Source organism: Lonchura striata, chromosome 1 (assembly GCF_046129695.1).
Source record: "Lonchura striata isolate bLonStr1 chromosome 1, bLonStr1.mat, whole genome shotgun sequence".
NCBI lineage: Eukaryota > Metazoa > Chordata > Aves > Passeriformes > Estrildidae > Lonchura > Lonchura striata.
The window spans coordinates 148,369,517-148,388,104 of record NC_134603.1 but is presented as its reverse complement, the minus strand read 5'-3'; the positions used below and the strand labels follow the sequence as shown (position 1 = coordinate 148,388,104).

Genomic DNA, 18,588 nt, shown 5'->3' with positions numbered 1-18,588 from the left:
CACAGAAGTGACCTATTAACTAGTTTGGTGTTATTTTCTATATTAGAATTAAAAAGGTATCAGATAATTAATTCAGTATTATGTTATTTTTATTAATATTTGTTGAATTAAGTGAAAGACTGGAAATGTGGGTTTAATGAAAGTTATTTATATTGTATGGTTTGTTGCTGAGATAATGAAAGTTCTTAATTTTGGTATAAGGTTTTTATATGCTCGGTTGTCAGTTTTTGTGACTTTCACCACAGCTGATCAGAACAAAACCTTCCATTTGGAAAAAGTAAATTTAAATTGTTAATTTCTCAGAAATTCTTGACTGAAAAGTTCTTACAGAAACATTGTGTTTTGTGAATTTAGAGTAATTTGGAAAACCCAATTAATTTAACTTCTTCTTACAGGCTCCTTTATAGTTTAGCCTTTAATGCCAGATTCCTGAGGCATCTTTGGTATTTGATATCTTCAATGACTACACGGATGATTACAGGGTATGTATTGTGCCATTTCTGATTCTTTGTTAAAATAGAGCCTATCTAGTTGAAAGGGAAGGGACAGTTAGAGATATGGTTACTTACCTCCTGTGATTTCATAAAACTGAGCAAAATCTTGGAAATCAGACAGGATAAAAAAAAAATACTTATTTAAAATGAATTGAATACTTTGTAGTTCTTACAAGCCTCAATGTAACAAACACTGAAGCCCCAGGTGGTTCATGCCAAGTGTGAGTTTTATCACACCTGCTCTGACTAGTCCAGAAATAGATGGCAACAGAAGCATCTTGGGAGCTGAGGCACTGGACCTGCAGATGTGTTCAGTGCTGACAAGCAAAGAATTATTCTTTTTGCTTTGTGTCTTCAAAATATCTGCAGTCTGTATTAGTTAATGCCCAAGTTAATTTGTCATGGGGACACTGAGGTACCAGTGACAAGAACTTGTGAAGAGTAATCTTATTTTCCAGCATTGGAAATAATAGTTCTTTAACTGAAATCACTATTGTTTTATTGCTGTTGGAGCTACTACCACATTCTTTTACAAGAAAGCTGAAGGTAGTACTGTCATAGAGTATTTTATTAATCCTCTCTTTTACACTGCATTTTGTATTTTAAGGTCTATGGTGCCACTCCTTCAAGTGATTTCAAGAGGCTCTCCAATGTCTTTAGAGGACTCTAGCCGAATTATCCCTCTCTTCTACCTTTTCAGTTCTTTGTTTAGTCACTCACTTATTTCTATTCATGATAATGAATTCTTTGGTGACCCAATAGAAGGTGAGTTTTGAGCATACTAAATGGCAGTGCTTTGTAGAATGTTTTTGTGTGAGGCTGGAGAGCTCCCTGGGCAATGATTTGCTGACATGTGGGAGGAAGGATCTTCTGGCCTGGCTTGCTGATGGTCCCCTGAGCACTCAGCTGTCAGCTGACTCTTTTATCGTGATTGCACTTAGAAAAAAAGAGAGAAAAATTAATGGTCTGCACCTTGGGAACCCTAGCTTTACACAGGGTCTGATATGGAAGTTCTTAATCATGATAATTTTTAATGAGTTAGTGAAGAAAGCAAAATTCTTCTGGACTGAACCTGCAGTTTAATATATAAATTTAACTTAGCAGGAATCACAAAAGAGATCAAGGCGATATTGTAATTAAAATAATTGTGCCTACACACAATCCCAAGATTTTATCTCCTTTCTATATGTTTACTCATTCTTTTTGTGGGTGATGTTTCTGAATGTTTACTCATTATTTTCTAAATGTTTACTCATTCTTTTTTTTGGGTGATGTTTCTTTTCTCTAGATTACTTGTGTGAATATTAAAGTTGAATTAAATAATTACAGTTTTTAAAAGTAATTTAAGGAAACTTAAGCTTGTGTTTCATATAGTTGTAGGTCAAAGACAATCATCAATGATGCCTTTTACACTAGAAGAGCTTGTAATACTCTCCCGCTGCCTTCGAGATGCATGTCTAGGAATCATAAAGTTGGCTTACCCAGAAACCAAACCAGAGGTCCGTGAGGAATATATTGCAGCATTTCAAAGTGTTGGAGTAACAAAAAACACAGAAATGCAGCAATGTATACAGACAGAACAGAAAAGGTGGATTCAGTTATTCAAGGTAAATTGTGTTAATTTTCAGAACATAGCTGAATAAAATTTTTATTATTCTGCTGAAGATATTAAATTAGATTTTTTTTTCTCTAATTGCTCTTGCAATAAGGAATAGGGATTTAGGAAGATTGCTGTTTGGCATATATGCTAAATTTCAAGTAACTAAATTCTGATAACAGTAACATTTTTTTTTCCTTCAGTCAACTCTTAATTTTCTTGCTTATCTTGTTTATAAAACAATTACTGTGTAAAATACGGGGTTTAACTTGGAGTCCCATTAACCAAGGTGCTTAATTCTAAATTAAGGTGTGAATTTCTAACAAAAGCTCATGACTACTCAGGTACTTCTGTGTTACAAGACTTCACTATACTGGTACCAGGCTGTATTGGTTTTTTTGGTATTCTCCCAAAACCTGTTGGTATTCCTCATTTTGGGTTTGCTGGAATACTAAAGGGAAGGTGCATCTGACTTAGCAAATGTGAATTTAATGTATGTTCTTACTGGATATCTACTAGTGTTTTTCTGCTGGTTTTATCCGTGGCATCCTAGCTAAGACATGGGTTACTAGAAGCTGAAAATGGCATGAAAAAAAAAACCCTGATATAACTGTTGCTGAAAAAAAGAAGTGCTTGACTTGTCATGAAAATTCTGCAGCAAACACATCTAGTCAGCTAAAATTGCTCATTAAAGAAGTGGGAGCAGAAGAAATGCATTTTCCAAATTGAATGCTAGATTTACAGTCTGTTTAATACTGGCGACCTCTCGCACACTAATGTTCAGTTCGAGTCATCAGCTGTCCCTTCAGGTCTTTTATCACTGCTTTTGTCAAGCTATCTATTTAATTGAAAGAAGTTAATTGAATGAAAATGATCAACTAAGCTTGTATTAATATTGCTAATGGAACTTTCTTCTTGGCCATGTTTGGAGAAAGATGTCATGCTAGACTTTAGGAAAGGCCCATTAAGGCTTGCACTTAACCTGATGGGCTAATTAAGGAATGCTTATTCATTCTACAAGTCTAAGGTAGCCTCTATCCAGCCTATTCTGCCTGATTTTACAACACATTTCACTTATGAGCATAAGCATTAATAGCAGTGAGAGTAACTGATAATGTTTTGATTGCATTGAATACAGTCCTAATGCACCACTGAATCTGTAATTTGCACAGATTGATCTAATATATGTTTGCACAATGTAATTTAATTACTTGCCTTTAAATTGCCAAATAAACTTTTGATTTAAAGGTCCTAATGAAACCCCTAATATGTCTTTTTTTTCTGGAAAAGATGTCAGACCAGGGGTATTTTTATCATGCAGTTCATATCATGCCTCCTTCTTTTTGTTTGCTTTAGTTTGTTATGCTTAATCAATCTTTGTGTAAGTTGATGGATTTCAGGTGAATGTGATCATATTTTACTGTCATTCACTCAAAGTTCTGAGTTACTTTGTCCTACTTTGCCAGTCTGAAATTAAACTTGTAGTGGAATTGTCAAAACTGGGTCCCAGAACTCTTAGTATGTTCAGGAGCCAGGGTTGTCTTCCATCAGCTGAATTGGAAATACAAGTCTTGAGGGTATCTGGAAGGCTTCAGTTCTACTCCAAAAAGAATATAATAGCAAAGCTTCCCTTGTTTACTTCTTCAAAAGCATGTTTGTTGTCACAGATAAAAATTGAACGTGGCTAAGGTTAATGTCATCAAGAAGACTCCTGTGTGTACCACTGAGTCTTTCCTGACAGCAGCTTCAAAATTGCATCCTGCCAGTAAGCAGGCAGCAGTACCATCTTCCAAATCATTAAAACAAAGCTAAAGTAGTTAATTATAAATTCAAGTAGAAAATGCTTTTTCTTTCTTTTGCACTATGTCAAATATATCTATCAAATATATGGGATTTATCTTTGCTAAAGCTTTTGCAAGGTGCTGGTGGAAAAAAAGGCACAATACTTCCTTATAATCTGTGCTTTTAATTTCTCTTTTTTCTTTTAACTCCTCACTTCTTTTGTGTATTTTCCATGTCTCGGGTGTCTAGTGAAATACATATGTGTATATATGAAGTGAATGAAATGATATATATATATAAACACACATACAAATATAGGCTTTATTTCTGCAAGGTAATGGTAAATCTGGAAACAGGGAGGCTGCTGACAGTGATGTGCATATTTGCTAACAGATTGGAGGTCTTTGGTAAGATGTATATGTGCAAATATCTTCCTTCAACAGAATCCCACATTTTTGGCTTGGTAGAATGATGAATAGTATAGTCAGCTGTTGTGATTCCATAGAAAATCTGAAGTTATGAGTATTTGAAAATGGATTTTGTTAAACAAAAGAATTAATTCACTATCTTGAGTTAATCCTGTGAAATCAAGTTTCTAATTTTGCTGGATTTTAATTTTAAATATTGCTTGCACTGGACAGTTTATTGGAAAGAAACCCCCATTTTAATGTTTGTTATTGGGGTGCATCTTCCCTTTCCATAGAACACGTACTCATGAAAATTTTTACAAAGGAATATTGAGTTGGGGTGGCAGTTGGGTTAGTGTTCTCAGTACCCATGCATTCTGCAGGAGAAGCTGCAGTTTCACCTAATCTGATTCAGCTTCCTTTAAGATTTCTTCAGCTGCTTCTAAAATATTGTATTTTCATGGTCTTCATGTGGATAGTCTTTTCTGATTTTATTTTAGTTTTTAATAATGTTTGCCTCCCTTACAGTGGTAATGGGATCAGAGAGCTTCAGTGATTCATGTATAAGGGAAATTTTATAAGGGAAAGGTGATGAAAACTCCCATGTAATCAGACAGTTCACTTAATAGCATTATTTGTTCTGTCTTGAATAAAGACATTACCTTAAAAAAGGGATGTTAAAAGCTCTTCTGTGTAGCATCTAGACAGAATCCTTTAGAAAGCCCATTGAACTTTGTTACTGTTGACACTTGTCTATTAAGAGTGTCTTTTAGCAAGATTATTTCAGAAAAGTGTACAGTTTTTTCTTACTCATTTTTCAAGTGCTGTACTTTGAAGTTACCAAACAGATGGCTCTTCATTGTAGCAGTGATAATGTCTTTTTAGCCTAGTAATTTACTATTGTATTGATTCCACTTAATTATGTTTTATGTAGTGGAGGTGAACTTGATTCATCTTTGGACAGAAGGCATGCAGCTGAGTATGGCAGTTCTGCTTGAGGTGGAGAATTTGTTAACTTGGTTTCTCTACTCAATTTTATTTTTTTTCTGTATGGGAGGAAACTGCCAGGAAAAACACTAAAATTGCAAAGATACCCTAGTGACTATGATAACAATTTTTCTCAGCCTCTCAATTTTGATAGGAAGATAAAAAAGAACATTATATCCATACCTGATATACATTGTGTGTATACTTGATTTGGTGTAATTTTATTTAAATAAGTAATTTAATGTTGATAATGATTTGTTTGGACTTCCTTGAACTGGCATGTAGCACTTTAGGTGTGCAGTACTGCTAAATCCTTTGTAGTCCTTGTTCCTAGATTTTGGAATGAGACTTTAATAAGGTTTTGATGTCTTGCAAGTGAACCATGATTACTTAATTTCATTCTAATGTATTTAAGTCTAATGGCAAGTTTTTGTGAGTTAAAAATAAGTGGCAATTTTATATGTTACTGCTTTTTAAAAACAAGCTTTTTCTTTGTCTGTTATGTAATTTCATTCACAGTGCTAAATGTATACTGAACGTGTGTTTTTCTGACACCTAGGTCATCACAAACTTGGTGAAAATGTTGAAATCTAGGGATACAAGGAGAAATTTCTGTCCACCAAATCACTGGCTCTCAGAACAAGAAAACATTAAAGCAGATAAGGTAAATTAAATAATTACTCTATAGTGAGGAAAATTATCTTCCAAAATAGAGGAAAATTCAGCAGCATTTTCTATACTTAGCTCACCTAGAAGGGACTGTCTTTTTCTAAGATCTTTTGAAAAAAGGACATTGATCTCAAAAAGTGTGTATGTGTGTGCAAAAGGAAAAAGCAGATACCTGCTGTGGACTAGATTCTTTTGAATCATGACACATGCTCAGTACAAAACATACAGAATATTTGACATCACAAAATTCAAAATCAGCTCTCTAGTGTCCTAAATACCAGAACTGAATGTAACATTGTGTGTATTTTTAAATACAGGGGCTTTATATTGTACTGTTGTTAATTATGCATTTCTCCTGTAAGGCACAAGTGTAAGGAGGGATCAGCAGAAATGAAGATGTTGAGGTGTTCAGACACTCCTGCATGTGACAACTCTGTGTGTTTAGTATGCAGCAGTAAATTGTAATGTGTGATTAGGTCCTGTTTAACTGTGAAATCCTGTTAATTTGTGAGGTCACACAGCTGTATGTGCCATCAGCCAGACACGTCTGGAGAGTCAGGAGGATGGGGAGAATAGGACCACTGCAGTCTACTTTGGATGGTAAGACACTGTCCATGCAATTTCAGCTGTATTAAGTCAAAATAAGAGATTGACTCATGCAAAGAAATCTGTCTTTTGTAGAACTCAGTTGAGTGTTTTGTAGTAAAATCTTCATAATCAAAAGCAAGACAATCTTTTATAATTTTGGTTAAGATATTTTTAAATATTGTGTTCTTGTATGCACGTGTGTCTATCTTTATAGTACGTCATGTTATTTAATAATTTCTTCACCCAAGCTTCCACTGGCATTGAGGGGAAAGAATGTGTTCTTAAAATAATGTATAAATATGTAATAATATGTATAAAATGCAGTTGCATAGAACAGAAAATGAATACAGTTGCAGAAGACGTAAGGCATTGAGATTTTGCTTTTGTATACTATAAAATTTTTGTTACATATTAAATTGTAACAAACAGGCTTTGCATGGTAAATATTAATTCCTGTTTATAAATATTGTGTCTAATTAGATAAGGCAGAAATGTAAACCTCTGAATTACTCAAAATACCAAGATTTTATGGAACTTGCAGAGAAAGATTAGAGAGTGGGACAAACTTAGCATTCAGGATAAATTTACATTAGATTGTTCCAATATGCTTTCTCATGTAGACAGTCTGTTTATTCCAGCTTTTCATACCTTTTCAGCTTCACTGTTCTAGAATTTTACCTCTCTGTGAACAGGTAAAATAATTATTAAGTCACTGGCACTTGTGCAGAATTAATAATGAATTTAAAATGGGGCCTTTAAGCAGGAAAACGATTCATCTACAGAAGTCCTTACTCTCTTTCAAGATAATGCAATCTGCTTGAGTTAGTTTAGCCAGATCCACTAGATCATGGAGAGGTTGTAGCATTTGAAAGCTTCTGTAGGGTTGTACAGAATTTAGAGCTTTGGCCAGGGTTGAAACCTTAAGATTTCTAGTGATAATTTTTGAGTAGCTATGATGGTAAAAGCTTATTTTGATTACCTTATTAGTGTAGTTGCCAGATAATAAATAGGTGGCTCAGTTTAAGTACTGCTGAGAATTATTGAGTATATACTTTTCCAGTTTAGTTTTTTTCTTTGGAAGTCACCACTTCTCCACATCAGCAATCCTTGTTTCTTTCACTGACCAACATGACTTTCCACAGCTGTTTATACTGTCTGGATGTTCTCCACTGCCAGACCTCTTCCACATTTATCCCTTCCACATTCTCCTGCTCTCCTTGCCCTCACACCTATACTACCTTGGGCTCTCTGTCAGGTCTTCCTTCCCCAAATGGCCCCAGTTCCCTCCACTTCATGCCTCTCCTGGTGTGGGCAGTTGGGGGATAAGGAGTGTCTGTGCTGTGCTGGTGTGAGCAGCTGTGTGTCCTTTTCCAGGCTGGCTCCAGGTGAGCTGGCACACTGAGGACTGCTCTCCTGGCTGTGCCTGTATTCAGGCTAAAGGAATTTCTCCTCTCTGGCCTGTTGAAAATTTTCACAGTAACTTGGTGTTTTTGAATCTCCTATTCTCTGTCAAAGTTGAAGTTCAGCTGATGAACTCAAGAAGTGTGTTGGAGGCAAGATGGTGTGGAAAGATGGCACAGTGTGTTCTTGTAAACCTCCTTTTCAAACAAAGGCTAAAAAGAAAGTGCAGTCAACATGAATGTGTGAAAACAGGCAGGTAACCTTGTGCACATGACTTGTTTAATCCCTCTTGACTCCATATGGGTTAAAGCCAATTAGCATGAAAGTACTGCTGAATCACATATGGTCATGTTTATTTGTGCTTTTTCATTTACTTAAATGGCAGACTTGTGAGTTCTAAATGCCCTCTGTATTGATGACTCCATCCCATATTTCTCTTTAAAGAAGGAAGCTGTGATGGAGAAATGCAGATAAAATTGACTAATTGACTGAAATAATTGAACTGTCGAAGTCATGTAGTAGTTTACCTTTGCTGTACATGCACTTTCCATTTAAAATGATTTTAACTGTTAGCTTAATAGGCTTCATACATTGACTTTAATTAAAAATGTTTACTAAGTAAACTAAAGGTAATCACAAATCAGCATTTTATTAGAAATTCCAAAGGCTGGCAATGTTGAAACCTGCTCCCAATAAATATATATCAAGATTAGTGATGTTTAGGGTCATATCCTATTAAATTGGTGCTTAAAATATCCCTACTTAAAGTGCTTTGAGGATTTAAAAAACAAAACAAAAAAAGAACATTGAAGTGTTTGGTCCAGAAAATTGCAGGAGATGCTTGTCACCATGGGTAGAAGCCAAAGAAAAGACCTTGAAACTAATAAAAATCTTGCAGACCGGGTAGTGACATGAAGCATTTACTTATTTGGTAATGCACTCTGTGTGTCCAGACTCTGGAGTCTTTTTTCAGAGGTGGTTATTAAACATGAAAATGAAACAACCAAGGAACTGTGGGTGTTGTTACCACTGTAGACTGAAGTCAGGTGGACCTTTGGCCACAGTGGCTTGTCAGTGAGCAATACTGACTGCACTTAATTAATTTACAGTCAGATATGTGCTCACCAACTGAGTTTCCTCCCGTAAAATTAGAGTAGGATTGTCATTTCTACTGTGCATTACCAAATGTTGAGTTGGTTCCTAAAAATACCCTGTGAATTCAAAGGAGCTGCACAGTAGTTCGGGAGCTGCATGAATGAGCCTCTCTGCTGTGGCTTCTTGAATTCTTCTCCAAGATTTTTGTCTTAAATACATTATACAGGTTCTTGATGATGTTTTCATTGTTTCTTCAGTCACTGGGATTTAATGTGGTTGCTGTTAGGAGAGAAAACTCATGGAAATGAATGTTATCTTTTTGTTGGTTTCCTTAGATTTGGTTTAATTCTTAAGGTTTTTACCTAAAATGACTTGATTGAAACTTGATGATGTAATTGAAAACACAATAAATGTAAACTATTCTGAGCATCAGAATAGGCATATTGTATATTTCTGCAATGAAAATTCTAAATCATCACAGTTGCTAATTGTCTTATATAATGCACTTTTTCCTAATTCCTAAGCTAAAATGTCAATAAGAATTTTTTTCTGAATAAAATAGAGGTACAGAAGTACATGTTTTTATATGCATTTTGTTTTGTATGTTTTCACTACTTATATTTTAGTTTGCCTGTAGCAACTAATGTTTAAAGAAAGGTAAGGCTTTGAGTGAGTATGTAGTAAATAAACTATTTTAATGTATGTATTTTGTACAGTATAGATTGAGTCATTTGATACAAAATAAATTGTTTTAAAAAATGTTCTTTCAAAAAATTTTAAAGTTATTATTTCTATTTTAAGTGGGTTTGGAACCAGCACCTCTTTCTGTATCTGAAGAACGACAGCTTGCAATTCTGACAGAGCTACCTTTTGTAGTTCCTTTTGAAGAAAGAGTAAAGGTACCTAATTTCTAATTTAATATGAAATTGGTGTTTTTAGTTTTTTGTTTTAATTGTAAAAAGGGCACTTAGTGAAGTAGAAACTGGATAGATTCCCTACAGAAGGATATGACAGTCTGCACTCTTTTTCTGCAGTACTCATGCAGCAACTGAACATTTGAAGTTACCGACTTCTCTCTTACTGTCCTGCTTGTGTTGCCCTTAATAATATTTGCAGTGAGGTTAGGAACATTTATTCTGACAGCTGAGAGCAGTTTGCAGTCCCGGCAGAGATGGCTCTACATGATTGCACCCTCTTGTGGTGGCACAGCGCCGGCCAGTTGTGTCTTGTACCAGAGTGCAGGGACACAGCTGGAGACCCGGGAGCACGGGTGGGTTTGCTCCAAATGAGATTATGGATCTCTGTTTTGGGAAATTAACACCTAGAGATTAAGTTCCTGCGTTCATAGCTGAGTAGCTGAACTTTAATAGAGTGTATAGCCTAAAGCTTGCAAGATTCTTATACTTGATTGGATTTGCTTTTGAATGCTTTTGAGATTTTATATGTGTAATTGTTAGTTCTATTGCCTATTTCAGTTTGCATTATAAATATTCTTAAAGTTTTATTTTCTATTAAGCATATATTTTTTTAAACTGGTTTAGTTTTCAACAATGTCAATTATTTAAAAACTGCTCCCTCAATTGTCTTGGAAATGTTATGTTTCAGGACACCATCAAGGGAATGAAGAGTAATTCCATAGGGAAAGTCAGTCTTTTTTTGTCAAAACAGACAGAGGCAGCTTTGATAGAAAATGTGTGGTTTTTTTCTCAGGCTTCTGTGAAACAATTGTTTCAACAAAACATCTTATTACTGTATGGCAATTCCTCACTAGGCTTACAGGGAAATGATAGGAACTGATCTCAAGCAAGGATCTCTGTGTCATGACTTAGTCACTGCCTTCCAGCCTCTGGACTTTTTAAAGCTGTGTTGAGATGCATACATGTTATGTTTTTAGAATTCATAAAGCCTTTTTTGGTGCAATTGGAATTCACAGAACCTTGTGTGCTTTTATCACAAAAACTGAAGTAACAATGGCATGAGAGCTTGGAGATAGGGATAAAGCTACAACTGAACTTCTGTACTTCAAAGGCGATCCTGTTACACTGTATTTTGGAACAAATGTATACAGTCCTTTTTGTATAATAGTGGGAGTCAGCATTCCTTGGAGTCTCCCACTGCCTCTACAGAGCAAGTTGCAATAAGGGAAAAAAATACCATGACCATAATAAGGGTTGTTTTTCCTTTTGGTCAGTTGCTGTCTATTGCTCTGTAATTTATTATGGTAAACTCAATGCTCCTTGTGTGTGGGGGTTGTTCATATGCCTTTTCATTTTCTGACTCCCTCATGCCATTTTTACCTTGACTTACCAGATAACAGATACTTTAACAAGCAATTGCAGAGTCCAGTTCCATGGTAAGCTCTTCAGCTTTCTGGCCCCAGGGAATGTTTTCCCCTTCAGCCTTAAGGCACATTGGGGTGCACCTTTCAGTCTGTGGGAGGTAATGAATCCAATTTGTAGCAGTACCTCGCTTCTCACCTCCTTAGGCCATACTTTGGTCAGCCTTGCTTGTTTTTATCTATTTGTCTGAAGTCATTGCAAATGCTTCAGTTGTGCATTAGAGTTCACATTTTCAGGACTAACATATCTATGAACATTGGGTTATGTAGGGAGTCAGAGTCAGTACCAAAACGAATTTTGCTCTGAGATGTAATACTAGGTGATTTATTCCATCTGGAGTTTGGTAACAATAATTAATAAACTGTTTCTAGGCCTGCTTCAGGAAGGAGAGTGGTGGTGAGCATATTCCCTTGCTCTTTACATAAAAAAGTGCCTGTGACTACAGGTCTTGATGGTATAAAACTGTAGAAAAATTTAGGCCAGAAGGGACCTCTGGAGGTACTCTAGTCCACATCTTTCCTCACTCAAGAATAACTTCAGACTTAGGTCAGCATGCAAAAGGACTTGTCCACATGAGTTTTGACTATCTCCAGAAATGGAGATTTCACAAACTCTTAGGTAACCTTTTCCAATTCCTAATCACTCCCATGATGAACTTTTTTCTTTGTGTCCATCCTTTGTTTCTCTTCTGCAGCTTAGGACTATTTTCTCTTGTTTTCCTGCTGTGTACCTTAGGAAAGATTCCTCCTTTGTCTGTACTGTAATCTTCCTGGTTGGAAAGCATCTTCTTCACTAGCAACAGTTGCACATAAAAACAGTAGATTTGAGACCTTACTCTGTTTGTTGTGGTCAGATTTCCTCTTTCATGGTAAACTTGTTTTTAAAAATTCCTGCAGACTCATACTTAATCTTCTTCATTAAAAATGATCTGATTTATTACTGGGAGATTATATCCCTTGGAAAATGTGCTAGACTATTTATTGAGTATGGGAATGATGGCAAGAGAGAATACAGTAAACATACTGTATATATCCCTGGATAGAGGGAATATTATTAAACATTAGGCAACCCCCTCCCATGCTACATCTTGGCATAGAAACACAGTGAGCTACAGTTACTCTTCAGGGGAACAGGTTCTGAAGACTTGAAAATGGACAGTGTGAAGTTCAATTTGTACTTCACCTAGCATAATTGTTTTGAATTTTTATGATTCTGGTTCTTTTTCTCTGGTTCTTTTTTTATGGCAGTAATATCCATTATTTTAATCAGAATTATTTATTCACTGCTTATACAAGGGGAAGTGATACCTATTTTTTTATTACCGAGAATGATCCTGACCATTGGAAACAGCAACAAAAAATTATTTACCAGTGTTGAAAATAAGCTCTGTGTGTGTGAAATACTCATGGGGCATTTTTCATTTGTTCTTGAATACTTTACATTTCAGAACTCTGAAGTTAGGGAGAGGAAACTGGAAACACTGGCACAATGTCTGTAGATGTGCTCCTTTATTGTAGAAAGAACTGAGGATGTTATCTTAGCACAGAAAAGTTCTTTGCATTTCTGTCCCCTCCTCCCCTTCCATGGGTCATGGCTCAGTATTAAGTTTCTGCAGCTCAGTGAGGGAGAAGACAACTTGAAAGTGAGTGCCAGAGGCAGCTCAAAGGACAGTAACAGTAGTGAAGAACCATCTCTCACTGAATGTTTAGATCTGCACAATGACATGATTGCTCTTTTCACTCACTTAAACAGATTTTTCAAAGACTGATCTATGCTGATAAGCAAGAAGTTCAAGGAGATGGCCCATTTTTGGATGGAATTAATGTCACTATCAGAAGAAATTATATTTATGAAGATGCTTATGATAAACTTTCTCATGAGAATGGTAGGTTAGCAGTTAAGTTATCAGCTTGTTACAACACTTTATTGTTCTTACCATGTTGTTCCGTATTTGTTTATTTGACTGGTATGCTGTAGGTCTATCAGCTCTGAGATGTGAAAATTTTTAAAAGTTAAATGTCCTTGTTTTAACAGAAGCAATTCTTACCCATATTATTTGTGATTATTGCAGTCTAAATATCTCTTACCTATTTTTTTGGTGATTTTCTTCCCATTTGGTTGTCCGAATAATTGTAATTTGTATATTTTTCAGCATAATTCATTAGATATTATCTACTTTAGTAATCTTGGCCAAGGAATACTTACGGACTGAACAGGATTTGCTTGATTCAGTGTGTCTGATAATAGTGCAGGGCTCCTTTTAATAATGGGATGTAGTACTATAAATTTTACTACATTGAATTAAATTACATATTCGTGTGAATCTGTATGATCTTGAACTCATAATATTTTGTATAAATACAATTTTCAAATTATTCCTAGGTCTCTTAATATTTTGTAGGATTTTTTTTCTTCCCCTACTTACGATATTATCCACTTCTTTTTTTGATGACTCTTAAGACATTTTGACTACAAAATTAGTGTTTCACAAACTGAATATTCCAAAATTTAAGCCAGTAATAAGAGTTTTGCTATTGTTTACTAGGTCAGATTTTATTCTAGGATATATAGTTTGTGTGTGTAGTTACATGTGTTTTTATCCATACAAAACTGAAGCAGACAATTGCATTTGAGTTTGTCTCCTTTCCCTGCAGAACCTGACCTAAAAAAGCGCATTCGTGTTCACTTGCTTAATGCACACGGTCTTGATGAAGCTGGTATTGATGGTGGTGGAATTTTCAGAGAATTTCTGAATGAACTCCTCAAATCAGGATTTAACCCTAATCAGGGTTTTTTTAAGACCACCAATGAGGGTCTGCTTTACCCTAACCCTGCTGCACAGATGCTCGTTGGAGACTCGTTCGCCCGACATTATTACTTCCTTGGGAGAATGCTTGGAAAGGTAAAACCAGAGTTCTGTCATACAAAGCTATAGCAGTGCTGAAATTATTCAGTAGTGTTCTTTCTAATTAGGAGGAGTGGATGGGAAAAACCAAATATTTTCCCAGACTTCAGAGACGGTAACTTTCAGATACTGGGTATAAACATTACTACTAAATTTCTGGTTGATTTTAATAAATTATATACTTGGGAGGTACAGTAAATTCGCATTATCCTTGATTTTCAACCTGGAGCATTTAGGATTATGACTGCAGTTTACATTTCCATCATTTGGAATATATGAAATGAATGTTTTAAACAGTTACTAGTTGTAAGAGGTATACAATTTGTGGTAGCATTTAAAATTTGCCATCAGCATTTACCATACTTAAGAGGCGCATGCAAACTACTTTTCACATATTCTGTTTGGAATTTTGTACATTTTGCATATTTCTTGAGTTTTAGTGCTTGATAATTTGGTGATATGAATGTTCAAAGGCTAATAGATGCTTGTTGAGCTAGATGAAAAATGAAGGGAGAGGAACAAAGACAGAAACCATTACAAACATTAATTACATTCAATTTTCTTTTATGGTCAGGTTTAATACAGAGGCTGTTTCATTCTAAGCACTTGAAATAATAATTTTTATAAAGCTAATAATTGTGAAACAAATTTTGGAATACAAATTCTATTTCAGGAAAAAAAGTATTAACTGCTACTTAGCTTTATAATAGTGAAGGTATTTAAGATGTAAAAGCCCCAGTTAACTGCCTGCAGTATTTTGGAGGTAAAATCCTGCTGCTGCCTTGCAGAGAGGTTTGATGTGCAGTTGGATGTCTTTGTAGTGTAGCTGGAAGTGGTTTCAAGGGATGTTGTTGGCAAACAGTGAATTGTTGAATCAGTGCTGTGCTTGGGAGTTGCCAGTCAACTGATTTAGATCAAACTGCCTTTTGTAAGCAAATACCCTGCTAATGCATCCCAACTACTGCCATATCCAGATTTTCTAAAGAATGGAAATTACAAATTGGCCGTTTCAGGAAATAATTTTGGAGTGATGTTCCCACTCCTCTTGGGAGATGGATTCTGTACTAATACAACAGCTGGTAATTATGTCTGATACTACATAGCTAAGCTTCATTTTCTTTCTGCATGTATAGATTTTTGGAGTGGGAAAGCAAACACTTGTGGTATTGTTGTTAAGGGGGTTACTTCACCACAGAAATGTTTTGTGTATATCTAGGAAGGGCTCAACTGTGAGGGAAAGTTTGAAACATTAAAAAAAAAAAAAAATTGTAATTTTGAGTCTTCAGTTTCCTCTGTCAAAACAACACATTGCCTTCTATAATTGAATTTCAGATACTAGCATAGAGGCAGAAGTTGCAAAATGTGTTTAATTCCACAGAGTGCTACAAGTAGAGTTTTTTGTTTTTTTAAATCAGAGAATCTATTATTTAACATTTTGAAAGCATAAATTGTTTTTGTATTTGCAGTATGTGTAGATAAGGTACGAATTGACAGTGCTACTTAATATTTACCCTTGCCCAGGTGCACAGACACCTTTTTAAGTAGTGTATTTAGAGACTTGATGAATTAAACAGAAAGATAAGGCACGGCCATACTATTCAAAACCTGCCAGTATTGTGATCTTGGTTAGGTTATTGAATACTCACTCATCCGTTTTCAAAAATGTGTCCATTTTCTGCTTTGCACAGGGTTGTTTGTGAGCAATAGTGAATTATTAAAAGCCCCTTTGCAAACAAAGCAGATATAATGCAACGGAAGCAATCAGGCATCCACAGCAATTTTTTACTTGTGGAAATGAGTACGTAAAGAGTGCTGCCACCAAAAACTCTCACGTAAGGAGCTTCAATGTTATCAGAAAACAAATAAATTAAAATATAATAATTTATAGAAATTCTCTGTCTCTTGGTAACCACTTTGTACTAATATCCAAATGCATTTAACTTTCAGCACCATAAAGTTACACCTAATTCAGTTTTTCTTCTCACCAGGAAGTTTCTAACAGCTTGGCATCTTCTTTGTTAATTGGTCAGTTCAGAAGCAGAAACATCAGAAAATAGAAAACGTATCTTGAAGACTGATATATTTGAAAATGTTAATAATTTTAATCCTGAATAAATTACTGACTTTTGGGTCTCTTTCTAGTTAATGAAGAAATTAAAATCTGTGTACAAAATGTATAGCTTGTTCATGCAGCTTTTGTAGTCACTGGATGAGCAAAAGGTCTTGTAGAAATAATACTGTGTGATCATGTAATTGCATATGTTGTCTGAAATCATCCTTAAAAAAAAACAGAAATGAGTTTGCTTAAGCAGCAGCTACTCAAACACTTCCAAAGCTTACATTTCTCAACTGTCAGTGACTTTACTCTGAAATGTAAATATCACCTTAACACTGGTGCCTTTTAAGCATTTTCCTTTCTCTTCCTTAAAGCTCAGCTTGCCGTGCACACCTTTGGTAAGAGTCTCCTACAGCCAGAGGGGTTAGAGACTTGAACCTCTCAGTGCTGCCCACGGGAAGCACAGCTGGGACTCCCTGAGCCCCAGGCTTTGCTTGAGAGCCAAGGGTGCCCTGGGCTGTCAGCAATGTTCAGGCAGAGGAGTTCTAACCACAAATCCTTTGTTGTCCTCTCTGCAAAGTAAAGTCTTCCTGTCCCAAGTGGTGTCGTAGAAGGATGGATGTGATCCTTTTGCTCTCTTGGTAATTTTGGGCTGTGGGCAGGCTCCTGGTTTGGTTCCACTTCCTTTCTGTGTGCAGTAGTTGTTGTTCTGACTGCATTAAAATCTCCCCACATGCAGACTCTCCTGCTGCATGTTTGGGTAGTAGTGGAACTGGCTCAGGAGAACACAAAAGGTACTTTTTTGAAAGGCTGCCAAGAAGCAACAAAGCAAGGAAATTTGGAAGCAACACCTGAGAATATTAAATGAGGTTTTTCTCCATGCTGATTCTTGAGTGGTCTGCTGCAAACTTGAAAAGAGGGAAACACTGGTTAACCATTCCAGCAGAAACAGTATCTAGGTAGAAGAACAGTGACAGAGAATTAAAATCTGAACTTCACCATGTTCTGTCCTAAGCCTAGTCTAGTATAGAACATTCTTCTCCATTTCCAATTTCCATTTGCATTTATTCAATGATGTTACTGTGACGGATGTTGTTGAAAAGGACATTATTTGCATTTGGAATTCTTTGAGATCAAGCTGCTAATTCTTAGGATAATTTACTTAAATTTCATGAAGTATCAGCATTAGTTTAAGAATATGGCAGGAAATCCATAGATAGATTAGTATGATAATTTTTATGGTTTCCTCTTCTTCCCTTTTGACATAAACCTGCTAGTTCTTGCATTTATTTTGTTTTGCAGTGACTGTCTTTGCATGTTAAACAGAATGACTCTGACAGTAGAGATTTTTGTATAATACACTCGGCATCTTTGCATTTACTGAATTCTACCACCTCTCTTATTCCAGAATATTAAATAACATTTGTGAGTCACATATTCATGTTGCTGAAGAACATCTATTTTTGCAATATAATATTAAGTCCCCTTTTCTAAACAATAGAATCTGCAGTCCTTGGAAGACTGCAGGTTTTCTGAAAAGATTTAGATTTGTTTTGCCAAGACCCAACTTCTGCCTTAAATGATTGGGAAAGCAATATGGAGAACAAAATGTCTTTTGAGTTGTTTTTGAACATTTGTGGAGCCAAGTAAAGAACTTCTTTAGAAGAAACAGCAAGGATTGAGAAAAACTAGCATGTTCATTTTAAATTTTAGCATTATTTTGATAGTGGATACAATCTAGGTTTTGTTCTTTGATCATTAATATTTAATTGTATATAGGACATCAGTAATTTGTATGGACTTGTGGATATTATATTGATGAAAGTCAAAGTTGTTTATTTTCCTATGAGCTTTTGTAGTTTACTGATTTAAGATCTAACAGACTGGTCTTTGCACACATCTAAATGTTATTAAAGGTATATAATTGAAAAAAAGAGTTACAAAATAAGTCCTTGGGTAAACTGAAGCTTTTGAAGAGTAATAGTAGATCAAATACAGATTTTATTAGACTACAAGTAAATGTGGGACCTAATTATTGATTAGATTATTTTTCTGTGTATTGGAGAGTGTGCCTTATGGTTACTGTTATGGTAACTGTGAATATTGTGCCTGTCTGAAAGTTACAGTTCTGAGATGAGCAGTGTCTGTGGAATCCATTCTGCAGAAAAACTAAAGTAGTTCTTAACCATTCTCGGGCCTTATCTAAGAAGTATTGATTCAGGGAAGTCTTTCCAGAGCAAGATCTGCATCAGATCCTAAACTCTTTGA

The 18,588-nt window shown here is 35.5% G+C and overlaps 1 protein-coding gene across 2 annotated transcripts in view; it reads left to right on the top strand.

The window, feature by feature from the left end:
* The window catches only part of UBE3C (ubiquitin protein ligase E3C), a 71,269-nt gene that overhangs the window by 28,565 nt on the left and 24,116 nt on the right, over window positions 1–18,588 (top strand). For both annotated transcript variants that reach the window (XM_021526553.3, XM_021526552.3), the window contains exons 11-18: window positions 396–482; window positions 1,102–1,259; window positions 1,869–2,101; window positions 5,827–5,931; window positions 6,449–6,536; window positions 9,822–9,919; window positions 13,112–13,244; window positions 14,014–14,261. In XM_021526553.3, the coding sequence (XP_021382228.2) occupies window positions 396–482; window positions 1,102–1,259; window positions 1,869–2,101; window positions 5,827–5,931; window positions 6,449–6,536; window positions 9,822–9,919; window positions 13,112–13,244; window positions 14,014–14,261 (1,150 nt within the window). The remainder of the gene's footprint in view (window positions 1–395; window positions 483–1,101; window positions 1,260–1,868; window positions 2,102–5,826; window positions 5,932–6,448; window positions 6,537–9,821; window positions 9,920–13,111; window positions 13,245–14,013; window positions 14,262–18,588) is intronic.